The following is a 27,623-nucleotide window of genomic DNA, read 5'->3' as shown; positions in this document are numbered from 1 at the left end:
CTCCTTGAGAGGGATCTTTCCCGTTTAGTTTCAGGAGTTCATAGGGCTGCGTTTCCTAGATCTTCCAGAACTAACTGGCCAAGCTGAATTTCCCCAAATTCTGTGTCTATTCTCTAGCTAATTGCCACAATTTTTTGGTGGTTTTTTTTTTTTTTTTTTCCCTTTTTGTGGTAGTGGGGATCCAACTCGGGACCTTGCATTTGCGAGGCAGGCATTTAGGCTCCTGAGCTCTATTCCAGGCACTGTACGTTTCAATGAAGGGCTTTTAAAAAAGATTTTGGGATCTTCCATTCTGAGTACCGTCACATTCTCTGTCTCTTCTCCCCTCCTTCCTTCCTTCCCACATGCCAGTGTGTCTGTTAGCTGTCAGTGAGTTGCTCCTACTGGTTCAGGTGTTAGGTTTTGTGAGATGTTTTGTTACCTTTGTTATAGATATGGTCATGGACTTTCACTTTATTATTCTATTGTGCTATCCATTTCTATAATAAATGGAATATGTTTTAACATTTTTCCCTGCATCTGTTGAGATATTGTGTGACTTTTTATCTGTTATTGTGATGCAGAGATGAATTATATTATTTAGGCTTTTAAAAATAACACTTATACTTTGTTTAGATAAATTCAACAGGGTTCTGATACTTAGGATTCTGGATATGTTGGTAGTTCATTTTTCAGTATTGTATTGCTTATAGAATACTTTTTTTGAAAATGTTAAACACAAATATTCTTAGTCTCTGTTGGTAACATTTTTTTAGGAATATGTCTCATCATATAGTTAATTGTCTTTGTATTTGTGTCTTTTTTTCTTCTTGACTAGCATTGCTAAAAATATGTATTTTCTAAGTAGTTTTTACTTTTTTTTTTTTTCTTCTTTCTAAGACAAGGTCTCACTCTGTAGTTGAGGTTGACCTTGAACTCACTTTGCAGCCTCGGCTGGTGGACTATGCTGGCCTCAAAATTTTGGCACTCCACCTGCCTTAGCCTCTTGAGGCACGTGCCACTGTGTCCAGTTTCCTTTTAGTATAAATTTTCTTAATCTTTTCTGTTGTGTCTACCTCTACCCATTTTATTAATGTTTTTAACTATTATTTTCTACATTTGTTTTCTTTGTGTTTATTTTGTTTTTCATTTCATAACATAGTAAGTTATTTACTTAGCTCGTTTGTTTTTATTAAGTGATTATCCTGAAATTCTGAGTGCATTTAATTAAAATAAAATATTTTCTGTATAAAACAATGTCACAGCTCAAAAATTACATAAGGTAAGTAAATTCATATATGTGCAACTGAAAAGAAGAAAAAGGATAGTATCACGAATGCTCGATATTTAGTGAGGCTTCAGTAAACGTTAACTTTTACTGTGATTAATGTTAGGTATTACTGAAAAACATTTCTCTTTTAGATATCACAGAATCGTGTACAGTTAATAATGGCTTTGAGTAGCTAAGTAGAATCCTTGTGGCTTTGAAAGTAGCATTACTTCAGAGTCCTTAGAGAGCATTTGACCTAGGGAATGATTCAGATTGTGTTTTGAAAGACAAGCCAATCCCATTTTCGGTTACAATTTGCTTATTCAAAACATTAGTAAGTTATAATTTGTAACTTCTTAAAAATTGCTTATTTTTTCCATGTTTTTAAAGGTCAGATACTTCATACTGATGTGGTTTACTTGCATTGTGGGCAAGGCTTCCGAGAGGCAGAGAAAATAAAGAAGCTTTTGCTGAATTTCAAGTACGTGAATAAGTAATCGTTGAGTATTTCGGTGGCTGCACTGTCAGAAAGCACTCTGAGGACCCAAGGTCGGAGAGGGGCTGCGGGAGACCCTTCGCTGAGAGAGGAAGAGCTGTGTGAAGCCCTGCTGGGGTGGAGTGCCGACTCCGCATAGTCTGCATAGTCCCGGAGGAGCCAGGCTCCCTTCCTCTGCTCCCTCCCAGAGGGGCGGGCAGTGGGCAAGCGTGAGAGCCTGGTTCTTCTGGTTGGCTGACCATGACTGGCCTCCTTCTTTGTTTTCTCCTTCCCTTCCTTCTCTGAGGGTTGGATGAGGTAATAGAAGCTTCAAAGATTGCCAAGACAACATACCATACGAGTCGGGATAGTGTCCTTGTTATGGCTTAGAATGCTCCAATGTCCTTTCTTTTTTTATTTTAGCCATTTTTAATTAAAGTTCTGTGTAAGAGGCCTTCATTCCTGCATCTTCCCAACTGTGTCTTCCTTGTGTTTGCCCTTTTCATTTTCTGCTTTGCCCTTTTCTTCTGAGATTTGAGTTTCTGCTGTAGGATCTTTTTATGGTTTTTTTTTTCTAGTGTTAGTGTGGTGATAATCATCTTGCTGGGGTGAGTACTCATGCAGACCATTGTGCCATTTGCCTTTCCCCGCTGTATCCGTTCACTGTAGATTATGTATTTTTTTCTTTTTCCATTTATGTATTTGGTACAGATTGGACTCATAGTGATCCTCTTGTTTTCAGCCTCCCCAGCGCTGGGATTACAGGCCTGCATCACCATGCCCTGACTTGGTCGCCAGCTCAGCGTGCCCTGCGTGTGTGGTTGGCATGGTGTGTGGTACTGGGGCTCAAACCCTGGTCCCTGGTCCCTGGTCCCTGGTCCCTGCACTTGCCAAAGCAGGCGCCTTCCTCGGCCGGGTAGTCTCACTGGCCCTTAGGTCACGTATTTTTCCTTCCTGTAAACCTAGACTCCTTTGCCAACTGGCTGACGTTTATGGTGCCCTCGCACAACCCGACCCTCATCATGCTCTTGGAGGGGCATAGATGGAACCTTGTATTTGTGTTTCAGCTATTTGGAAAGTGAGGACAACAGAGTCTGTGAATGTGGCCAGGTGCATTGAGATGCCCTCTACTGTGGGTTGTTTTTTTTTTTTTTTTGGCTCAGAGTCACAAATTGAACTTCATTTTAGCTGCCACAGCTCCAGTGATGGCCATGAAGGGGTCCGGTGTTTACTTTTTTATGGTGGCTGTAGTTTTGGTTCCTGTGGATGGTAGTGAAGCAGACTAGCTATTCTTGAAATTGTATGATAGTGTACTGCTTCTCTACTGTTCTCCATTCTGAATGTAAGGCATTGTCTTGTTTTTTCCTGAAGTCTGTCAACCTTGTGAGATAATGGAGAGGTTGCTTGGATGCATGAGGGAATAAAAGCATTGTATAAAAGTATTTGTGCATTCTGTACATTTTCTGTGGTTGATTTCAGAACATACCTTGAACTCATCCAGTTTCTCATTCTATTTCTCCCTTGAAGCTGCAGCACGGTGGTGATTGGAAATGGAACTGCCTGCCGGGAAACTGAAGCTTACTTCGCTGACCTGATAATGAAAAATTACTTTGCACCACTGGATGTTGTTTACTGGTAAGGATGTTAGGGATATTTGTTTCCTTGGAGAGGCCCAACTTCTGAAGCACCTTTGGTGTTGAATTCTCCTTTTCTTTTTAGTGTATATGTCTTGTTTTCTCCCCAACATACTTCTTGCTGGTGGTAAGAGCTGTGCAGGATGATTTAAATTTTTTTGTGGAGAGATTTAGGACAGGAATGATTAGAGCAGAACCATGTCCTGAAAACTCTCCCAGAGAGCCTGTTGGGCCTCATTCATTCTTATGGGATCTTCCAGGCTGTGCATATTCTGGGTGAGGGCTCTTGGTAAGTATTGACTGATAAGTAGTTTGATGTACCAGGCTAGCAGGTATGGTTAGGCTGGATAACTTGGCCTACTCCAGGAGATTCCAAATCTGTGCATCGTTGCCCTTCAGAACTGAGAGCCAAAGTATATCTTATAAATTAAAAGAGTATTTCTGATGTCCCATTCGCCTTTGTCTCCTTGTTACAAATTTTCATTTTATGTAGGTATACAGATACCTCCTGGATAGCTGTGGATTAGCCTGACCGGTTTCTCCTCGTCTGCTCCTCTATCTATAGAAGTTCTTTCATTTTCCATTGTTTCCTTAGTTTCTTTTTGGACCTCAAAAGTCCATTGTGCCTCTTCCATACTGTAATAGGATAGTGCTGAAAGGTTTTCTTCGAAAGGGTAGATGTAGTGGATGATGATTTTGGGGAAAGAACTCGTGAGCCATTTTCCTCTGCATGGTGACAAGCAGGGGACCAAGAAGATCAGCAAAACAGTGAAATTTAGCTGAGGCTACTAGGATTCCTTGGCAGGCAGGAGGGAGAGGCAGATATTTAGTATTTTATGTGCTAAGACTGTAAGCAGAGTAAGTGAGGAAAAACTTGGGTGACCTTAGAGGGTAGGAGAAGTTCATACAAACAGGTGCCAGGGAAATGTGTTTCCTCCTGTGCTCTGTCCCCTCTTTGTTTTCTAGCTGGGTTGGGGAACACTGTGGGTTGTCCCTGTTCTGGGAACTGCAACCCTGCATTCACTCCTTTTAATATTTATTATTTATTGGATACAGGGTCTCACTCCGCAGCTCAGACTCACAGTGATCCTCCTGTCTCAGCCTCCCCAGCACTGGAATTGCAGGCATGTGTCACCACACCTGGACTCAGGGCTAGGCCGGCACAGCATGCTGTACCAGGGATCGAACCTGGGTCCTTGTGCTTGCCAGGTCGGCACTTAGACTGCTGAGCTATCTCCCAGCCCACGTCCAGTCCTTTTGGGAATGCTGTACAGACCCTTGATGGAACTTATTGTTTATTTTGGCAATGCCTCTGCTCACTCCCCCTCCCCCCTTTTTTTTTTAAAGAAAAACTTTACTAGTTTACATTAATTGATATAACTGTCTTCTGTACATTTGTAGTGATTGTAAATACAAATTTCAAATATAGTTGTTTAGTGGAAATGTGTCAGATTTCATCCAAATTTGATGGAGAATATCCCTTTATTGAACTTTAGATCATATACAAGAACATTTGAGCCACAGAGTCAGACAAACCTGTATTATCTTTTGTTTTCATCATTTTCTAGTTACGCATTTGGAAGGGTTTCTTATTTTCTCTTGTCTTCACTTTTCACCTCATTTTTAAATGAAGAGAAGAATACCTACATCATAGGAGTTTTAGGAGTATTAAAAGTACAGTAACATATACTAAGGCAAAACATCAAAGCTTTAATAAATAATAAAATCACAGCTTTAAGAAATAATACAGTATTTATTAAAGTGTATATGTTTATATCATAAATACAATTTACATATATTTGAAATTATTGTGAAATGAGTTGAGGACAGTGTCATCTTGGGCAAACTGATAGTTATATATGTGTATACATTTGTAGCAAATGATTTTCCCAGTTCATCTTCTGGCTTTAAGTATGACCAAGACTATAAATAAATCCACAGGACAACAGAGAAGAAAATTATGTAACTACAAAATCGGCAGAACACTGCTTTTCTAAATAGACTATATAAAAAACTCTTAGAAATCAGTAATAAAAAGAACAGTAAACCAACACAAAGAACACAAATCATAAAAGATTAAAATAATTTTTCAATACTGTGTAAGATTTTTATCATATGAACAGATTTTTATCATTCACAATAAAGATTACAAATCGAAACTTTAAAAAGATACCACACTGTACTATGAGACTGGCAGAAATGCAGCTTAGTAACATGTTGTGTCAGTGTGGGCAGAGGTACTTGAGTACATTATCGTGGAAGTGCGACAGGTTGCTGCTTCTCCAGAGCATAATTTGATAAACTAGTAAAATTGCCTACTCACAGGCCTTTGCCTTCTGGGAGCTGTCACATCCACACTCCTGCATACACAGAATGGCTGTGGGCAGGAGCATTCTTTGTCCACATCATCGTCAGCATGTGAGCTGCAGAAGCGAGCGAGCACCGTTCACAGCTGTCTAAGCAGTACCAATTTCCAATTCACTAAGTTTTAAAAATCAAGATAAAATTGATCTCTGTTCAGCCTTTTCACACCATCTCCATGGATTGAACGTTTCTTGATTTTTCCATCTTAATGTCTCTCCGGCCTGCTTCATGGTTAATTTTTTCACTTCTTTTCTCCAGTTCACTAGCTTTTCCTTTGTTTGTCAAACCCAGACACTAAATTTTTAATTTTGGTTGTAATATCTCTGTCTTTTAGAAATTCTGTTGTTAGTTTTTCGGTTTTATTAAGAGATAATTGATGTGAGAAATTGCGCGTGTATTCTACAATTTTGAGTTTTGACACGTGTACTCCTATGCAACTATGACTATAATCAAGATAGTGACATACCTATTAGCCAAATTTCTTTGAGTTCCTTTAGTCTTCCTTTCTCTCTCTAGCTTCATTTTCCCCCAGAACCTCTGCTTTGCTTTCTGTAGTTATAAAAAGTTATAGTTTGTCTTTTGTACACGTAGATATGGAATTGTACATATATTTTACTGGCTTCTTTCACTTGGCATAATTATTTTTAGATTGATCTATCTAGCAGCATATACATGATTTATTGTCTTGTCTTTTTTTTGTGTGTGTGGAACTGGGGATTGAACTCAGGTCCTTGCGCTTGCCAGGGAAGTGCTTACTCTACTGAGCCATCTCTCTGGCCCCTGATTTGTTCTTTTTTTAAAATGACGGGCCGTGGAGATGGCTCAGTGGAATAAGTGCTTCCCTTGCAAGCGCAAGGGGCTGAGTTCAATCCCTGGTTCCGCCAAAAAAAGAGAAAAATTTAAAATGACAAGTATTCTATTATACAACTGTGTCATAATTAATGTATTTATTCTGCAATTGTTGGATGTTAGGGTTGTTGCTAGTTTTTGGTTCTTAAAATAAAGGAGCATAAGCATTTTGGGACATTTTTGTAACCTTAAGCTTTTAGTTCTGTTTGGTAAATACTGTTATGTGGTAGGTGTCTGATTAACTAAAGAAACTGCTAAAATGTTTTCAAGGAAGTTGTATGTTTTCACTGGCAGTTCTTTCTCCATATCCTAATGGAATTATAAAATTATGCTCTTTTAATTTTAGCTATACTAATAGATGTGTAATGTTCCTTCACTGTGGTTGTAATTTGCATTTTCTTAGTGATTAATGGTATGGCGCATCTTCACTGGTTTACTTGCTGTCTTGTGTCTTCTTTGCTGAAGTAACTGCTTAAATCTTCCTACTTAAAAAAATAGATTATTTTTCTTCCTATTATTAAATAAGAGAACTTTTTATTTGTCTGGAATAGAAGGCCTTTTCCAAGTATATGTGTGTAAAACATACACTTGTTTGTGGCTTGTCATTCTGTTTGTTTGTTAGTTTGCTTTTGAGACAGGGTCTTACTAGGTAGTTGAGGCAGTCCTTGAACTCACTATGTGACCTCAAAGTCAAAGTCATCCTCCTGCCTCAGTGTCTTAAGTGCTGGAATTACACTGCATGGTGCATGTGTTGCACCTTGCCTGGTCTTTTCATTCTTTTTAAAACAGGATCTTTTGAAGAGTAAAATATTTTAATTTTAATGAAGTCTTTTTTAATCCAATTGTATGTACATTTTTGGTTTTTGTTTGAGAGATGTCTAGCAAAATCAAGGTCACTAATTTTGTTCTAGAAATTTTATACTTTTAGCTTTCATTTAAATCTGGGACTTTTAGAGAATTAACATCTATCCATTAATTTATTTCAGGCATTTTTCTCATTTCATGTCTTGAATGACAAGTCACAAGCCGGCGTATATTTTACACACATATCCCTGGAAAAGGCTTCTATTCAGAACAAATAAAAAATACTCTTATTTAATAACAGGAAGAAAAATAATCCTTTTTTTTTTTTAATGTGAAGATTTAAAAAGTTTCTTCAGCTAAGAAGACACAAGACAGCAAGTAAACTAGTGAAGATGCTCCATACCATTATTCACTAAGAAAATGCTAGGTGTGTTTTATAGCGTATGTGACAGTTCTATCCAAAGTCTTTGCAAGTCTGTTTCTGCTGTCGGTTATAACTGCAGGTTCAGCTTTGTTTCCCTCTCTGTTCATTTTGTATTATGAACTCTTGATTTTCATGGGATTTTTTTTCCCTTTGGGAGTTCCCCGAGGCTTGAGTTGATTGTAAATTGCTTCAAAGCAGATTTGCATTGGGTTCTGACAGGCTCCTGCAGATACTGTGCAACCAATGTAGGATCACTTAAATTACATTCGTGGCGTGAGCTTTTTTTCTGACCACCCAGGTAGTGCGAACTTGGACTGCAAATAGAGAGATGGTTTATGGCTCCCTGTGATTCCTCCCATCAGCCTGGGATAGGAGGAATGCCTAAGGTAGTTCATAGCCGTTGTGATTGGCTGGGGTTAGGATGCAGTGAGTTTATTTGTTGTATCCTTACACCAAGGGCTGAACCCTTTGCACTCCCAGCTTTACGTTTGTGAGGGTAGGTGGAGGAATCTTTTGCTCACACCTATCTTAGGTGGACCCTGTTTTTTTTCTTCTATTCCTCTTATTCTGTGAAAGCTCTGTGGGACCGTGAAACTGGAAAATAAATGCTTTTCTGTTAGGAAGTTGCTCTCGGCTAAAAGTCAGCTTCATAAATCAAGCTTCCCGTTTATATTGAATTACTTCTACCTTTAGTATTTCTTGCTTGCCAACTCATAGATGCATTTAAGAAAATGTGTCATAGTTAGAACTTTTAGTTGTTTTCAGTAGTAGATTAATCTAAGTAAGTAATTTGTCATATTACTAGGAAACAGAGGTTAGTACTTGGTTTTCTATTTTAAATTTGCTTTACATTGTAAATTTTGTTTTCAGTTACCCAAATCAGATTAAGATCATAAGAGAAAATGGCTTTCATCCTTTGGCAATTTAATGTTCTCTTTTTAAAGTATGTGTCAGAGAGATTTTGAAAAATCCAAGAAAATACAAAGAGGAAATATAAAATTATAAAATAATTTATAATCTCAGTATTCAAATATAGTGTTCACATTTTATTGTTTTTCTTATTATTTAACTTGTGTATTCGCTCAGCAAGTAGTTTTCACATGTAAATAACTGTTAAATTGAATGAGATAGACTTAATAAGAGGTAGAAAGGAACTTTTTTTTTGTACTATCCCAATTCCTTAATTCTATTTGAACTCAGATTCATTCCTGGCTGAGAAATGGACAGATCTCATAGCTGTTTTAGTTCCTTTCAGTATTAGAACAGTGTCATTTCAGCAGTTGAGCTGTTTCTCTGGCACAGTCATCAGAGCATGCAGCTTGGTGTAGGTTCCTTTGAATCTGAGGCCTGTTGCAGTCTGGAGAGTGCTGCTTCCCTGCTGGCTGTACAGATGACAGGGATAGTTTCCTCTTTGTTGTGGTTTAGATTCAGGAGTGGAGCTTTGAAAGGCTGCTGGAGCACAGGGTGCCAGAGCCAGAGAACCTTTCCTGGCTCCTCGCCCTCTCTCTGCTCTTCTTGCCAGGCTTCCTGGCTGCCATGAGTTGAGCAGTTTTTCCTGCTAGACCTTCATACTGTGCCATTTCTGCTTCTGGGCCAGCCAGCCAAGGTGTTGAAACCTTTGAAATGGTGAGCCAAAGTAAACCTCTCCTCTTTTAAGTGGCAGATGTCAGGTATGTAGTCCCAGCAGTGGAAGGGTGACTAATAAATTATCTTTTCCTCTCAGTAGGGGATTTTTTTTTTTTTAATCCCTCCAAATTTAGGCCCCCAAGTTGAGAAGCAGAGGAAAAACAAGCATAGTCTTAGGAAGTAGGAATAGTTCCAGTGTGGAGATAGGGCCTTCTGGGTGGCCCTAATATAGTTCTTCTTTCATGAGATAGGAATTTTTCTATTGATAAACCTATATCCAGAGAATTAAGAGCAAGAAAGGGGAGAAGAGGAAAAGGAATAGGAGGGGAGGGGAGACAGAGATAGAAAAAGACAGACAGTAAAAGAAAAAGAAAGAGAGGGAAAAAAGAGAAAGGGAGTGAAACGAAAGAGGGCCCTGACATTCTTACCTCTTGGTGATGGGAATGTTGTTTGATATATGAGATCCATGTTAGGAAAGCCACCCAGATTAGCTCAGTGTAGTAGCATTTGTCTATAATCCCAGCCTCTGAGAAGCTGAAGCAGGATGATCACCACCAGTTGAATCCCAGCCTGGGGTAGTGAATTCACAGTGAGCCTGGAGTGTGTCAGGAAATCTTGTCTTTACCCTGCCCCCCAAACAAACAAACAAAAAGACAAGAAAGGAGGAAAGCTACCCAGGCTAGAGTAAAGTGAGATGAATTTGTGTTCTCATCCATACCATCCAGATTCATCTCACTGTACTGTGTGGTATGAGCTGTTTAGAGCCATGTTTTTCATACTGTATGTTGTAACCCATTGGTGATAGGTAAGATCATTAGTGGACCCAAATCGGCAATTTAGAAAAAATGTTAAAGCCAGGTATGGTGGCATACACCTGAAATCGAACACTGTGGAGTGTGGCGACAGGTAAATTGTAAGTGCAGGCCCAGCTTGGGCAATTTAGTACTTTAGAAAGCCCTTTTCTCAATACAAGAAATAAAAAGGGCTGGGAACATAGCTCAATGTGAAGGCCCTAAATTCTCAGTACAATCAAGGAAACCCACTCCAATCCAACCCAACCTGGAAACAAATAAGTAATCAAAACCAAATTAAATATGAAAGCATAGTGTAGTAGACTTAAGTGTTACTGTGAATATTATATTTGCATTGGTTGCAGTTGTGTGTGTACCAGGTTACTCTGTATTTGTTTGATGATACTGAGAAAAATCTGAGCATGCTGTATGAAATCCAGTAACCTTTGATTCTTTAGTCTTGCAGAGATTGGCCTGCAAGACTGTGCAACAAGAAAGTAGGAAGCTCTTAGGAAGATTCTTCAGACAAAATGGCAAAATATCCTCTTAACAAAGATAATAGAGTGACAGCTCACAGGGTACATTGAGGTATCTAATCAGGATGAGTGTGCTCTACCAGTAAAATGTAAACCATGGGCCTTCATAGGTTCTCTGGAAAAAAGTTGAAAGTAATAGATATTTTTTAGTTAAGATCTTCATGTCAGAGAAAACTATCTCAACACTGGTTATTAACACTTGTCAAGATTTTATTGCAGCTTTTGAATGTTAAAACAATTGTAGTAGAAAAACAAAAATATTTAGGAAATTGGTTTGTAGAACAAGTCTTACACCTATTAAAGTATATTTAAAAGCTGTTTAAACCTATTAAGAATGCTTTTATTTATGTTTTTAGAAGATTGTGCATTTTCTTTGCCAAACCAGGTTTGCAACAGCTTTTATGTTTATGCATTTTTCTTAATTTTTTGATGTCTCTTAGTGTCTCATCTGTGATTAGCTCTTACATATTTAGGCATATTGTATAATATGCAAATATTCCATTGCGTTCTGAGTGGAGCACATTGACCTCAAGAAGTGGCCATCAGGAAAAGCTGGGAGCTAAAAGTAAGCCAGGTTGTGTGTGCTGACAGCAGATGGCCAGCCACCTGTGGATTTTTTTTTAAAAAATTAATTTATTTATTTAGTGTGTGTGTGTGGCCAGCTCAGCCCACCAGGGGGCGGGCTGACTGGCATGTGGTGCTGGGGGATTGAACCGCGGTCCCTGTGCTTTGCTAAGCTTGTTCTAAGTAGGTGCTTTAGACCACTGAGCCATCTCTCCAATAATTCACCTGTGGATTTTTACAGGAATGTGTAGAAAATTGAACAATGTGAAAGTAACTGAGGGTATGTGCAAGAGGGGATTCAGTACTAAAAGCAATAGTGGGAGATGAAAGGTCAGATTCTTCTGTTACCTTCTTCCCTCAAAGTGTGTAACATAAAAAGCTTTTAATGATCATCTGAAGGAAAAGAAAGTTAGAAAGGGGATCTAGTTGTGTGTAGGTAGTGCTAGCTGATTGTCATAACCTAATCAGCGCAGAAGAGAAAGGGCTGTTACTCGCTTCCTTCTGTTGTGAGGGTGAATGATTTTAGAGAGCTCGGCCCACTAGCATATTCTTTTAATCCCAGCACTCAGGTAGCCAAGGTAAGAGAACTGTAGATTCAGAGTCAATGTGGGCAACTTAAAACTTATCTTAAAAAAAAAAAAAAATTAGGGCTGCAATGATGGAGTAAGTAACAATAAAACTGGAATCTGATTGAAATGCTATCAGAGTGTCCCCTTTCTTATTTTTATCTTCTGGCCAGATGAAACATTTTCTAAAGTTCTGGATGAATTTATGAATAAAATTTTTATACTACTTTTGGCAATTTTTGATAAATTGTGAAAGCCTGGAGATAAACAGGTTTTTTGATGTTCCAAAGGTAAAATAGATTATGCACGTGAGTACTGAGTAATTTTGATCGGGCAAGATTATTATGAGAGAATGATTTATGAGCACGTAAGAAAGAACAATAGAACTATGGAAGACAAGGGACACATGCTTTTAAGAATAAAACATTTTCATTTTCTGTTAGGAAAACTAGACGGGTAGATACATCTGGATCTCGGCACAGTTTTTGATAGTGTTTTGACACTCTTCAGGATAAACTAGAGAGTTGATCATGAGGCTCCAGAAGGGTGCTGATTAGCTAATAGATTGATGGGTGGGGTGACAGCCTGGTACCCCTAAGCCCTAGATGTAGGGTCTATATTTCAGTCAGTATTTTAGTGTCGATTTGGAGGACTAGTTTTCAAATTTTTAGACCTTGAAATTTATTAGAATAAGTATCTGAAAAGTTTTTGAAAGGCTTTTAATTTTTGGATTAAAGTCTTATGATGTGAACTATACTTTGGATAAATGAGTCTTGTGATGCTAGAGGGTAGTTTGGTGGGGTGATTTTTTAGATTGCTTTTTGTTTACTCTGATCACAAATCATTCCTATCAGAGTAACTGGCAGCAGATATTTCCTGCCCTGAATTACTGGGATTGTTTTGTTTTGCTTTGAAGAAATTTACTTTCTAACTTATCAGTAAGCATCGGTATACAATTTAAAATATATCTAGCGGGGGGGCTGGTGAGATGGCTCAGTGGTCTAAAGCACCTACTTAGAACAAGCTCAGCAAAGCACAGCGACCGCGGTTCAATCCCCAGCACCACATGCCAGCCAGCCCCGTCCCCTGGTGGGCTGAGCTGGCCACACACACACACATACACACACACACACACAAATAAATAAATGTAAAAAAATTAAAAAAAAATATATATATATAGCTGGGCTGGGGAGATAGCTTGGTCGCTTAAGTGCCTGCCTGGCAAGCACAAGGTCCTGAGTTTGATCCCTGGTGTACACACACACACACACACACACACACACACATATTAGAGAGAGAGAAAGTGCCTGTAATGTTATGAAGTCAATACTGTTTTATATGGAGGAAAAGTTGTGGCTGCTTTTTACTTCTCATCAGTGCAGTACTTTACCTGTTTTACATGGGGAGCTTTCCTTGTGATGAAGGCCATGGACTGGGGACAGCCTACATTGTTGTCAGCTATTAATTTGATTATTATGCTTATGGGCAAGTTAAGGTGATGGTATTTACATTCTCACGTAAGGTTTGAGAAGACATAAGTGACACTGCAGAATTTCCTTGTCTTTCACATGTTGCTGTTTCTCTCTTCATTCCTGTGATTACTATGAACATTTTGCTCCTGTTGTTAGCAGTTTCTTGCTGGGGTATTTTTGGTAACAAATAAATTTTAAAATAAATTTATGTTCATTTTGTTGAGCAGTGAAAGTACTTTGAAAATACATTTAAATCAACTTTTGGGGGGTGTTGTGGGAAAGGGGGCATAAGGTATAAATAATTGAAAAGTTTGTGTTTGGTTTTAAAATACTATTTGGATCTGAATTCAGTTTGACAGTTCTTGATCAAAATAAAATGTTTTACCAGTTTTGTAGCCCATGTGATTTGCATTCCTAAATCCAATTTAAATATCTGTAGGCGTCATCCTAACCCACCCTGAACTGTAGCCCTTCTTAAAGCAGATCTTTGTTTATTGACTTAGATTAGAACTGGCCTATTGCCCAGTGATGGTCATTTCTCATCTTAAGGTTTTTGGTTACAGATCTGCTTTTGTTACCAGTTCCAATACAGATTCTTGATTGTTTTTGTTAGTTTTTTTATAAGTGCTTGCCAAAGATACAGTGTAGTATAACCAAAACAGATGTTCTGTTTAGACAAATATATTTGCTGTAACAGGACCTAACATGTAAATTAAATGATAAAATGTTTGGCATTAATGTAATAATTGATGAACTTGGAGATTTTATTGTTTTTGAGAGCTTTTAGAAATGGAGGAAACAATGTCCTATTTTGAGCAATTATTTAACATTTTTTCTCAGCCTAGTCTCAGCTTGTACAATTCTACATTAGGTGCTCCTCCAAACTGAAATTTTGTTATGGTTTTGAAGGAAACAGAGCTCACCAATTTCATCTATCTACAGTTTTGTTGTACTTTCTGCATAGAGGTTATCAATTGAATAGAAAGGATAGTTCTGAGGACTTTAATATTTATTAAAGGTGAAATAGTTATACAAAGTGATGTCCTTTGTAAAGTAGGGCACTATGTTACAAGGCTGTGATGTCCATTTTTTGGTATTTTTAGAAGCCAACTCTGTAATAAGTTCTGTAACAGACCGCTGGGCAGGAAGCTGGTAGGGCCGGGCGTCACGGGCGGGGAGGCGCGGGCTGGACTTGCTCCAGAGCCCGGGCGGGCGGCAGCTTCTCGGCCGGGAAGTGGGGAGAAGCTGGTGTATAATCTAAATAGCCCAGAGGAGGATCTCTAGAAGGCAACCCAAGGGCAGCCTTGAGCCCTCCCTTGCCCGCCCTCCCTGGTGGGGGCCAGGATGCTGAAGAAGCAGTCTGCAGGGCTTGTGCTGTGGGGAGCTATCCTCTTTGTGGCCTGGAATGCCCTGTTGCTTCTCTTCTTCTGGACACGCCCAGCACCTGGCCGGCCACACTTAGACAATTCTCTGGATGACGACCCTGTCAGCCTTACCCGCGAGGTGATCCGCCTGGCTCAGGATGCTGAGGTGGAGTTGGAGCGTCAGCGGGGGCTGTTGCAGGAGATCAGGGAGCATCATGCTCTATGGAGCCAGCGGTGGAAGGTGCCCACTGTAGCTCCTCCTGCTCAGCCTCGTGTGCCCGTGACCCCGTCGCCAGCTGTGATCCCCATCTTAGTCATTGCCTGTGACTGTAGCACTGTCCGACGTTGCTTGGACAAACTGCTGCATTATCGGCCCTCAGCTGAACACTTCCCTATTATCGTCAGCCAGGACTGTGGGCACGAGGAAACAGCCCAGGTCATTGCTTCCTATGGCAGCGCCATCACACACATCCGGCAGCCTGACCTGAGCAACATTGCTGTGCAGCCTGACCACCGCAAGTTCCAGGGCTACTATAAGATTGCCAGGCACTATCGCTGGGCACTGGGTCAGATCTTCCATGAGTTTAAGTTCCCAGCTGCTGTAGTGGTGGAAGATGATCTAGAAGTGGCGCCAGACTTCTTTGAGTACTTCCAGGCCACTTACCCACTGCTGAGGAATGACCCCTCTCTTTGGTGTGTGTCTGCCTGGAATGACAATGGCAAGGAGCAGATGGTAGACTTGAGCAAGCCAGATCTGCTCTATCGCACAGACTTTTTTCCTGGCCTGGGCTGGCTGCTGTTGGCTGAACTGTGGGCTGAGCTGGAGCCCAAGTGGCCCAAGGCCTTCTGGGATGACTGGATGCGCCGGCCTGAGCAACGAAAGGGGCGAGCCTGTGTGCGTCCTGAGATCTCAAGAACAATGACCTTTGGCCGCAAGGGTGTGAGCCATGGGCAGTTCTTTGACCAGCATCTCAAGTTCATCAAGCTGAACCAGCAGTTTGTGCCCTTCACCCAGCTGGACCTGTCATACCTGCAGCGGGAGGCCTATGACCGTGATTTCCTTGCCCGTGTCTATGGTGCTCCCCAGCTACAGGTGGAAAAAGTGAGGACCAATGACCGGAAGGAGCTGGGGGAGGTGCGGGTGCAGTATACAAGTAGGGACAGTTTTAAGGCCTTCGCCAAGGCCCTGGGGGTCATGGGTGATCTCAAGTCAGGTGTTCCCCGGGCCGGCTACCGAGGCATTGTCACCTTCCATTTCCGGGGCCGTTGCGTCCATCTGGCGCCCCCACAGACCTGGGATGATTATGATCCTAGTTGGAATTAACAGCATCTGCCTGTCCCTCTGGGGTCTCCTCCTTGCCATGCCATGAGCTGTGATGGGACTGCAGTCCCTGGGCTGCGTCGTCCTGTCTGTATTGCCCTTTTGGGTCCATTTATCTTTTGGTTTTTCCTTTGTGTTTTCTTTTGAGTGGCATTCAAGTGCACAGATGTTAAGATGAAGATTATTCTCCCGTTCTCAAGGGAGTCAGAGGAGAAGGGTCATTCTGAGGTGTGTTGAGAGGTGTTATTGTACAAGAAACCACTGTGTGGTAGGAGACGTGGGCTTATTGGGGCCAAGAATGTCTACATCCTGAGTTTTCTCCTGTGGTCTCTGCAGACAGGTTGGCAACTTCAGCTTTCTTGATCAGGCCTCTTCTGTGATTTGGCTCTTCCAGCCAGGCTGTGAACCTCCTCCTGTCTTTTCTTTTACCACCTTGCACCAATGTGGGGCTGGGTTATGGGAAAAGAGGATTATTTGTGGCCAAAATGAAACTAAACAAAGGAGTTTCACTGCAGGGTCAAGGTAGAGTTGATGGGTGCCAGGGTTTACTGTCTCCTGCCCTTCTCATCACTGATCTGCTCTCAGCTCTTGTTTCCCTACAGTCTCGTACTTGATAGTTCAGAGATGAAACATGGAGGAGGAAAAGCAAGATATCCCCCTTGGCTCATGCCCATTTGTCAGCAGAGAGGTGGTAGGAGCAAAGAGGTGGATATTCCCCCATCTATTGCTTGCCTCAAAGAGATACTATTACTAGACTCCCTCCTTTCTAAAAAAATCAGCCTCCCTGTTTTAGGAGGACTCCGTGCTGGCGCGAAGACAGTTGAGCTCCCCTGTCTCTTTCTCCCCTAGGGTTTGGTGCTCAGACCTTTCCCTGAGGACTGCGGCTTCAAGTGGCCTTCTCAGCCTAAGGTAGAGTAGCTGAGATCAGGACAGTTCTGGCCCTGGAACAGACCCTGCATATTCCCATGTCCTCACAGGCTAGGAAATGGCAGGTCCAAGAGGGATTTAAGTGTTTTTATTGCCTGAACTCAGTTTCGCAGAACAAAGTGGAATCTACAGAATTATTTTCAAAAATAAAGGCTGAATTGTCTGAAAAAAAAAAAATAAGTTCTGTAACAGTCATGGTTTATGCTCTGTTCTGTCAGTGAACACAGATGTGAAGTAGATACAAGATAGATGGATTAATATTAAATAATTTTAATTACTTTTGATCATAGTTCCTAGAATAGATTATGTAAGGAATAGTAGTGTATATTCAATGGTTAATAATGAGACTATATTTGTATTTCTTTTTATTTTTACTTTGAGACAGGTTTTTGCTGTGTGTTTCAGACTGGCCTGGAACTCATGGTGATCTTCTGTCTCAGCGTCCCTAGGGCTAGGATTCCATGCGTGCACCACTATGCCTGGCTCAGAGAAAGTCTTTTTTTATACCAGGAATTGAAATCAGGACCTTGTGCTTGCCAGGCAGGTGCTGGGCCACTGAGATATATCCCTGGTACTATTTTGTTAACTCTTTAGCCTATTACTTTTCTGTAGCACTAAGCAACTGTCTGTTTTCTCTCACCTTTGGCTTGTTTTCCTTCACCTTTAGTTTGTCTTCCCTCACCTTTGCCCAACACTTTCCCAAAGAAGTATTCAGTTGATTATTGAGGAGCAGTTAAGTTCTTTTCTTACTACTTCTGTTAGGTTTATGCAGAAACATTAGGTTTGTGTTTTGTCCGTCTCTGTTTCTCTGGGTAGGTGTCTGTTGCTGTCATTTCAGTTTGCATTACAAGAATTCAAAATTGCTGGTGTCCTTTGCTGAGATCCTTTTTATTTGGTTATATGGGACTTGAAGATTCAGGAGCCAGAAATTGGAGTTCTTGAATCAACCTTATTTGTATTTCTTGGCATTGGGCAGCAGTGGGGTGGGGGTGTTGATTCTCATGTATTTTATGTGGCTAAATCTTTGTATAATGCTTTCCTAACTTTTTGAAATACCACTTTCAAGTTCCCCACATCCGTACATTTCTAAGGTTACACCCAGCTTAATCTCCATTACTTTCCGCTTCATAGCACTTACATTTTGTAGGAACCCTAACATTTGGGTTCACATTATGATAATGAGGTTTCAGGGCATGGAGGATTAAAGATGTCTCAGGTCTAGTTGCAGAATAAAGTGCAGAAGCACTTGTAAAACTTCCCTGATTGGTGAGTTGAGGTCCTTTTATTTATTCACTACTCATGCAGCATTAATCCGTATTTCATCAGGTACCTACAGTGCTGTAATTCTAGACGTGACCTTGGGTCTTGATTTACTTCAGCTCCGTTTTCTTTATTAATGTGCCATGAAAGAGGTACATGAAAGATAGCCAACATCAAAGCACCTTTTAAAGTACAATGGTTGATAGGAATTCCCTGGTATTTAACACTGTCTGTCAAATGTTTCAGCTGGTTTGCATCCTTTTACAAGCTATTGCTTGCTGCACTGAAAGAAATTTAAAGCAGTTGTTTCAAGTCTTGGTGGGAGTACAGTAGGGGGTATTAGTGATGGTAGTGGTGGTGTTCATAATGGTAGGGGGCCAGTAATTGGCCAGAGAAGAGAGTGAATGGGAGTTTAAGAACATGTTGTTTTCAACTGTGTTTCTCCCAGTGTTGTTCTTACATTTTTCTGGCTGAGGGATCTTTAGTCCAACACTGTTTATGATCAGAAGAAGGCACTTAACTTGGTTATCAGTTGCTAAGAGGGTAGCCACAGAAAATTCTCAACCCTTTGTGAAGGAAAGAATAAAATAGGATGTCATTATCTTATTTAGATATTATTTAACTAATTTGATTTCATAGCTTGTTTATTCTTTATTCAGTCATGAGAAAAAGTTATCAAACTCAGTATTGTGAAAAACTGAGTCTGAAGCATGAACAAAGGAAACGGGCGTGGAGAAGCCTTGCTGTGAAGATTAACTTGCCCATATACACATCTTTTAGATGCTGATTTCCCTGTTGAGAGCTGAATATATGTTGGTAGGCTTTCTTGTAGCTGAGTTTTGAAACTGATACCCATTTTTGTTTCACAAATAGTTGGCTGTTTCTCTCTACTTAAGAAAAGATTTTTTTTTTTTTTTTGGTCTTTTTGAGACAGAGTCTTACTATGCATTTCAGGCTGGCCTTCAACTCACTTTGTAGCCCAGGCTGGCCTCGAACTCTCAGTGATCCTCCTGCCTCAGCCTTCTGAATGTTGGGATTACAGGTATGCACCACCATGCCTGGCAAGAAGATATTTAAAAGCCTTTACTTCTTAGGTTCTCACCAGGTTGCCTTTGGATTTATTCCTATCATCTTTACCATAGAATTTTCATAATCTGAATGGTGAAAAATAAAATTATGTAATGTTGTGGAAAATGATATGTACTTGTCTTTAGATTTATATCAGTATTTTGCTTTCAGTGTACTAACACAGGGCTGGCCAAATAGCTCAGTGGCCTAAAGCACCTGCTTAGGCAGAGCTCAGTGGCTGGGGTTTGATTCCCAGCTTGCCGTGCCAGCCCTGCCCCGGGGCGCACTGAGCAGGCCACCAAGACCAGCCATGGTGGTGCATGCCTGTAATCCCAGCACTGGGGAAGCTGAAAACAGGAAGATCTCTTAAGTCCGAGCTGAGTAGTGAGACCCTGTACCAAATACGTAAAAAAGAATCATGTCAAATCAAATAAAAAAGCATAAGCCAAAAGTCACCAAACCATTCTACAGCTCTTTACCCCAGGAAAGTTAAAATCTTAAAAAACAAGATCTTGACTTTCTAGGCAGTATTGTGCTTCATCTCTCAATTATCTATGACTTTGTGTCTAGAATCTGTTTTCTTTACCTTCTTTATCTCTGGGTGCTTTGTGTGTGTGTGTGTGTGTGTGTGTGTGTGTGTGTGTGTAAACTTCTTTCCTGTTGTGGTACTGGGGATTGAACTGAGGACCTCAGCCCTGTAATTCTGAACTCAGAATTACTTACAGTGCAGTAAATTGCAATAGCAGAATTGCCAGCGCGGCATGTAGTACAGGGGGTTGATTTGATTTTGAAATTCTGAGACTTGGTGTATCCTGTCTAATTCAAGATCAACAGTTGTTATACATAAATTTGCCCTAACGTTGTGTATGTTGTTATATTAACTACAAGGTAGTCTAAAGTTTGACTGATAGGAGTCATCATAGATCATTAGGTGACATTTATTATTTACTTGGTGATAAGAAACTTGAATGAATCACAGCTGAGCATGTTTTGGACCATGTTTTAAAAAAGTCTTTTTGACGTTTCACTGTGCAGTGTAGGATGGCCTTGAACTCACTTTATATCTCATGCTGGCTTCGAACTCACAGCAGTCCTCTTGCTTCTGCCACCCATGTGCTGGGATTATAGGCATGTGCCACCAGGCCTAGCCTTGGACCAGTTTACCTTGTTTGCCTAAAATTTCACTGTTCTTCAAGACAGTTTTAGTTTTCCATTCAATATAGTGATTTTCACGAATCTGAAAACTCTGAGCTACCCTAAACTTTTGATAGACTACATTAGTTACATTCTTGTGTGACAGGTTTGAGTTAGATAGTTCTGTTGTTTAAATCGATGCTACCACCACCATAGGCATTATTATATTTTACGTCCTATTTTAAGTTTTGCCGAGCAATATATCTGGGGGGTTTCTGACTCAGAACTTAGATGTTAGTATTGCCAACACTTTGTGGGATGTAGATACAGAGAGCCCTCAGTAATACTCAGTAATGAGAACTATTTTGAGGATGTCCATTTCTATTCAAATTTAATTTCTGACATTCAGTTCTTCGCTTCTCTTAAGGTCTTAGGCTTAGGTTCATTTATACAAAAGGAACCTAGATGCTGTGTTGTTGTTCTTCCTCCTCCTCCCCCTCCTCTTCATCTTCTCCCCTTACTGAGCATCTTCTCCCTCTCAGGTCCTTCGGGAGATGTCATATTTGGTTTTCAAAGGGAGATGCTACTTCAAGATGGCTTAAATTTTAGTGGTAAAAGCAGTAACAATTTCCACCATGAAATCAGTCTTTTTCTTTTTTCTATTTTAAGGAATTTTTTTGTTGGATGCAGAAAGGCTAGGGGGTATTAGAGATTCCTGTTCAGATTTTCCAGTTTGGATGTTGACATTTTCTCATTCAGAGATTTGGACAGGGAGGTATGGAAAATGCTGTATATGGTTAGATTTCTAAATTTCTTTGTAAGAATATGTAATTGTTTATTCCTATTTTTTAAAATATTTTTTTCTTTTTCTGTTTTTTTCTTCACATTCTGTAGGGATTTAAAGTTTAACATATCAATACTTGATGGAAAATACTTGTTCCATGTTATGTCTAAGATGTTTGATATTCAGACAGATAGTGAGGTTATGCTCAACTGCTTATGTTTTAGGGTAATGATATCATTAAGTTTCTCTTCTAGAGGATTAACAACTTAAGTTTGCAGTCCAAAAATTAGAGAAAAAGAAGGGCTGCAAAGATAGCCAACACTTTGGCCCTAGTCTTTCAAGGTCAGTGAGGACTCAAGACATAGGAGAACCTGTACTGTAACATCCTGTAACTCAGTTGTGTCCCAAATTTTCTGATCAAGGAGATTATGGGGCCACAGAGGAAAGTGATCGATGATGTAGAGTGTGCCTGGGGAGAGTCACATGGAGAGAAAACATTCTCTCAGGCTTTCACAGAGATCAAATTGGTCAAGCAATGGCTGTGACTCATCTACATGGCTGACATTGACAAAGGATCTGCAAACTGCGGTACAGTGTAACAGGATAAATCCTGAGGGGAGTTGACTGACCTGGCCAGATACAAAAGTTACATTTCTGGTTATATAGGTCTTGCTTTATCTTGGTCTTAACCATCCAGCAGAAAAGTATAAAAATGAGGTATCAAAAGTAAAGCCATATTAATATGCTGAGCTGTAAAAGACTCAAGTCAACAGCTTCTGACATTACCAGTCCTACGGATAACCCACTACTATTATGGAATACTGGACTATATTGGATTATTTTGCTGAATTCACTCACAATATTTAAATGGCAGTGGAATACCTATTTCTGACAAAACTAAACAAAAAAAAGGGAATACAAATGAAGGACCATTTTGTATCTGTATATTACAAAATAAGAGGTGTATAGCTACTTTCTCTTAATTCAATGAGAAGAAAGATTTGTACTAATAGTGTTTGGACAGGATATCATGTCTGCATCTTGTAGTTTGAATAACCACTATGAAGACAACAATATGCAATGTTTTAATTATTGAAACTGTCCTATTAATCGGTTTTGAAACTGTCTCATTGCTGTTTGTTTCTCAATAAAATTATTGAAGCAGGCCTGGGAATAACTGAGGAGCATAGTGGGATTTTGAGGTATCTTACAACTTTTAGGTTTGATTTGCTTCTATTTATTTTCATTTTTTAAAAACTGCTTTTTATCTATTTTCCCTCTAACTACCTTTCCTTAGTGAGAAGTGACAGGATTGTGCTTAGTGAAGCCATGTAAAATGTATCTGTCTCCTTGGATTTGAAGTCTTGGCGGGAAAGTTTGTCTCCAAAGTCTAATGTATGTATGGCATTTTTAGGCATCACATAGAAGCAGAATACTTCATTTTAGTTCCTTTCCACATATCTTATTGTGATATCGCACTTATTGTCTTCTCTAGCATTTCAGGAATCTCAGGGTTATTTGGATAGTTGTCTTTTTTGATTATCAAGATTCATTCATCCTCTTAACAATTGAGTGAGTACCTCAGTTTGTTAGGTTCTCAGAGTCAGATTTATAAAGCCATCCCAAGTATCACATTCTGTCACAACAGCCTCCAAACTTTTTTTTGTTTCTTATGTTATGTTACGTGACGTGACGTGACGTGATGTGATGTGATGTGATTTTACTTAGTAGTACTGGGGATCAAACTCTGGGCCTTGGGCTTGCTAGGCAGGTGCTTATTGCTGCTGAGCTATCTTTACTGCCCCAACCCCCAAACTTATTTGGACTCATTTTCAGCTTATTATACTTTTTTTATAAACCACCTTTTAACTTCTAATTTTGTTAACTGTTCTTTTTACACATTTTTGTACCTAGAATGCCATTTTTTTTTCCTTGTTTCTTTCAGCTTGTATTTTTCTCTTGATCATTTCTTCATCAATTTCTGGGGTTTATCTTTTGTGTCTGTGTGGATTTTACATTGACATTGTTTTTTCAGTTCTCTCCAGACACCTGACCTTAAGTGGCCTCCAGTGTCTGTTTCCAGTGTCTTTCTGCCTGATGTTTTAGCATTAAAGTTTCTGCTTTTGGCCAAATGTTTTGCTTTTCACTTTGCTTTGTTTTTCTATAACTTTCTTCTTTGCTAATAGTCTGTAACAGTTCTCTCAGGCACAGAATTTGTCATCTTGTATTTCTTACTTGTCACATTCCCCATTCCAGATTATCAGTAAAGATAATGAGTTTAGATTATCAGTAAACCCTGTTTTTAAAAAAAAAAAATTTTATTGAGAAACAAATAGCAGTGTGACAGTTTCAAAACTGATTACTAGCATATTTTCAATAATTGATACATTACATATTGTTGTCTTAGTGGTTATTCATTGTACAAAGTAAACCCTATTGCTTATTCTGTAGTTGTGGAATGTTTCTTCCATTTCTTTTCTTTCCCCGAATGTCTCTGGTTTGCTAGTCATCTGGTCGGGCTTTCACGAGCTAGCCTAACTCACTTAGCGTAATGATCTACTGATGCTCCCTCTCAGCCTAAGTCTTAGTATTCATCATTCATGCATTTGTAATCTGAGTTTTCATTTTTAACTTTACATTATACTTTTGATGTCATTCATAAAGAACTCACAATTTAAAAATTACATAAATAATATATGGTTTATTAATCATATAAAATATGGGGGCTGAGGCTGTAATTCAGTGGTAGAGCACTTGCCTAACCTGCATGAATTTGATGCCCAGCACTGCCGAAACATAAAACAAAAAACTTCTCATTGTGTTTTCACAGTTAGAATTACATCTTGTATATTATTAAATACAGCTAATATAAATTCATTTTTAATGTTTAGTTTTCATGGCAGTCTCATTTAAATCTCCTGATCTGCTCTTATTACTTACATTGAAAATTCGTTTCTTCTGTTCAGTGGCTTCGATTTAAATACTTCCTCCTCCCCCTACCTGGTATTCTTAGATCCCAGTAGGCCAAAGAAATGAGAATATTTGTTCTTTGAACATATATGGAGTTTTCTCTACCTCTTTTGTAGTTAAGAGCTCAGGCGGCAGAGGCTGGTTTGAATTACACTTTTATCCCTTACTACCAGTGACTGTGCTTAAGTTACTTAATCTGTCTGGGTCTCTTCATCTCTAAAGTGAGGATAATAATAGTATCTACTTTATAGAGTGTTTTTGAAGATTAAATAGGCAAGACATTAAAAACACTTAAAATAGTGCTTTGTACATAGTATGTAAGCAGTAACTGTCAGTTGCTATTATTTTTAGTACAACTACTAAATATATAACAATAATTATTATTGCTTATACTATTTTCTTACCTTAGAACACCCTTAATTCTCTGTAAAATTTGTACCTCTCCTTCGTGGCCTGTCTTAGATTCCATTCTCCGTGAAATTCTCTTAGCTGTTTCGGGTTGGAATTAATCTTAGCCTCTTCTGTATGGTTATAAAACTTATTACATATTTCTGCTGTGACACTTGTGTCATCTTCTTTGAACTGTACTTATCTGCATAACATTTGAAGAATATTTATGACCAAGACATCAGTTTTGTTCATCCCTTTAGAATAGCGTTTAGTTTTTCCTGCTTCGCCCAAGTTGGTGTGCTGAAATTTGAATTGACTGAAAACTTTGCCCTCCTCTGCTGCACATAGTGGATGAGGGTAAGTATGTATTGCCCTTCAGTAAAGACAATTCCAGAAAGGTTACAGAGGATACAAAAAAATAAATAGCATGCTTTCCGCATTAAAATCGAGTGTTATTTACACAGTATAAGGACATTCTAAAAATATACCATTGAAAGGAACGGTAAGGATTAAGTGACTCATGCCTCGCCACTCGTCTCAGCACACGCAGCAGTGTTGCTGCAGCTAAAGCCCCCTGCCTGTGTCACGTCTCCCTTCTACCCTTTCCGAGATATTTGCTCTTCTGAGTTCTGGGATTCTTTGCTATTTTGTGTGATGGCTCCTTTACATAAATAGGACTCTATTGCATATATTCTTCTAAGAATTACATTGTTTCCTCAAGATTATTTTGTAGGGTAATTTGCTTTGGGATATTCATTGATGTGTTACATAATTCTAAAATCTGTTCTATATTTTGGGTCCATTTTGGGTTTTTTTTAGAGGTCTTATGTCATTTATTTGCCTGTATATTGGTTTTCTTGAGATAGAATTCACACAGTATGTAATAAACCCACTTGAAATGTACAACTCCCTGAGTTTTAATGCACTCTTAGATAAGTGCTACCATTGCTGTCAATTTAAAAACATTTTCATCATTTGAAAAGGAAATCTTTTATCCTTTAGCTCTGATTTGCTACCCCTCATCCTTCATTGTTGTGCTTGGATGCATGTCCCCCAAGGTCTGTGTGCTAAAGGCTGGGTGCTACTTAGAAGTAATGAAGTCTTTAGAAAGTGAGGCCTCGTGGGAGATCTTTAGGACCCAGAGGCAGCTCCCTGGAGGGAATTGTGCAATCTGCTGCCTCTTTCTTTTCCTCTCTGTTTTGGCTGACAGTGTGAGGGGTTTGTTCCATGTGTACACACATTCCTTGAAGGAATCCCTATTCAGATCCTTTTCTTATTTTTATTTTGTAACTTAATAATATGAGTGTATTTTGTTGGCAGTTTTACTTCTTTAAAAAGTTTAAGAAATTTTTAATGAAAAAACTGACATACAATTGTAATTATTGTATGAAAGATGATGTTTTGAGGTATATAGAAGTTGCAGAATGACTAAACTTAGCTAAATATTCATTACCTTACATAATCATCATTTTTATAATAGGAAAACTACATGCGTGCTCTTAGTATTCCTCAGTAATACAGTTTTAACTATGGTCACCATAATCTGTAGTAGATCTCTCGGTTGTGATTTTTTTGTTTTTCAGAACTGGGGATTGAACTCAGGCCCTTGCACTTGCCAGGCAAGCACTTATTCTACTGAGCCATCTCTCTGGCCTTTAGTAGATCTCTTGGACTTATTCCTATTGTCCAGCTAAAATATTTGGTCATTTTAGGTTATTTGTTATTATTAGATTATTATTTTAAGTATTGAGTTATAAGGGTTCTTTATAGTGTTGAATATAATCCCTTATAAATATAGGGACTTGCAATTATTCTCTCCCCTTCTTTGGGGTGTCTTTTTACATTCTTTATGACTTCACTTGGAAGTATGAAAGTTTTAAGTTTTGATAAAGTCTAATTTATCTTTTGTTATTTGGCTCTTTTATTGTTTATTGATATAATTTAGATATACATAATGACCGCATTCATCATAGGGAACTTGTACTTGTATATGATACATCTTAGTTTCTCTTTTTTTTCTCCTCATTTCCTTCCTCTCTCTTTTACCTCCCTTTCCCTGCTCTTTTACAAAGCTTTGTTTCCATTTTGTTCCCCTTACCTCCCCTTTTTAATAATTTCTTCTTATTTCACAATACCTATTATATATTTTGGTTCTTATTTACACTTTAATTGTCTCACACCAGATAGACAATGTGATATTTACATATGTGTGTCTGGTCTCCAGGTCAATCCATTCTGCTAGAAATCTTTCAAATTTGTCCTTCTTTATGGCTGAGTAGTACTCCATTGTATAAAAACACATCTTTTTTATATGTTCCTCGGTTGATGGAGCATTCAGTTATTTCCAAGATTTATCTATTGTAAATTGTCTGCTATAAACATGGGTGCACATATGTTGCTGTGATTTGATAGCTTTAATTCTTTTTGGAAAATACTAAGAATGGGAATAGCTAAGTCAAATGGGACCTCTAGTCCTAATGTTTTGCAAAATCTCCACAATGCTTTTTACAGTGGTTGTACCAGTCTGCGCTCCCAGCAACAGTGGAAAAAGATTTCTTTTCCCCCACAACCCCTCCACCATTTGTTACAGGTTGGTTTCTTAATGACAGCCGCTCTTTCTGGAGTAAGATGGCATCTCAGCATTGCTTTAATTTGTATCTCTTGAATGACCAGTAATATTGAACAGTTTTTCATGTATTTATTTGCTTGTTTGTACTTCTTCTGAGAAGTGTCAATTCATTTTTCTGAGAAGTGTCTGTTCATTTCTGCATTGAGTCTTTAAATTTGGGGAGTGTCTGATTTTTTTCAGTTCTATATATGTTCTAGATATTAGTTCTTTGTCTGGAGACCAACAGGCTAAAATTTTTTCTCATTCCACTCTGTTGATTTTTCTGCTGTGGAAAAGCTTTTTAATAAGATGAGATCCCAGTTGTTGATTTCTTTATAGTATTTCCCAAGCCATTGGGGTTTCATAAGGTCTTTGCCTATACCTGTGTCTTTAATAGTCCTCTCCTCTCCTCTCCTCTCCTCCCCTCCCCTCCCCTCCCCTCC

The 27,623-nt window shown here is 39.1% G+C and overlaps 2 protein-coding genes across 2 annotated transcripts in view; both read left to right on the top strand.

The window, feature by feature from the left end:
- Srbd1 (S1 RNA binding domain 1) overlaps positions 1-27,623 on the top strand; it is a 236,736-nt gene that overhangs the window by 68,568 nt on the left and 140,545 nt on the right. Inside the window, 3 exon segments of the mRNA XM_023711259.1 lie at positions 375-386; positions 1,640-1,730; positions 3,252-3,359. Coding sequence (XP_023567027.1) covers positions 375-386; positions 1,640-1,730; positions 3,252-3,359 — 211 coding nt within the window.
- Positions 14,512-16,751, top strand: LOC101584880 (alpha-1,3-mannosyl-glycoprotein 2-beta-N-acetylglucosaminyltransferase-like). Its single transcript, XM_004627675.2, has one exon. The coding sequence runs from the start codon at positions 14,699-14,701 to the stop codon at positions 16,040-16,042; it is 1,344 nt and encodes a 447-aa protein (XP_004627732.1). The 5' UTR covers positions 14,512-14,698; the 3' UTR covers positions 16,043-16,751.

Source organism: Octodon degus, unplaced genomic scaffold (genome assembly GCF_000260255.1).
Source record: "Octodon degus isolate 3935 unplaced genomic scaffold, OctDeg1.0 scaffold00020, whole genome shotgun sequence".
Taxonomy (NCBI): Eukaryota; Metazoa; Chordata; class Mammalia; order Rodentia; family Octodontidae; genus Octodon; species Octodon degus.
Note: the sequence above shows the minus strand (reverse complement) of the source record. Positions and strands in the feature narration are given on the sequence as shown.

What these genes read in the sequence shown, in the direction of transcription:
- LOC101584880 (XM_004627675.2), top strand. Translation starts at nt 14,699, where the DNA reads ATGCTGAAGAAGCAGTCTGCAGGGCTTGTGCTGTGGGGAGCTATCCTC.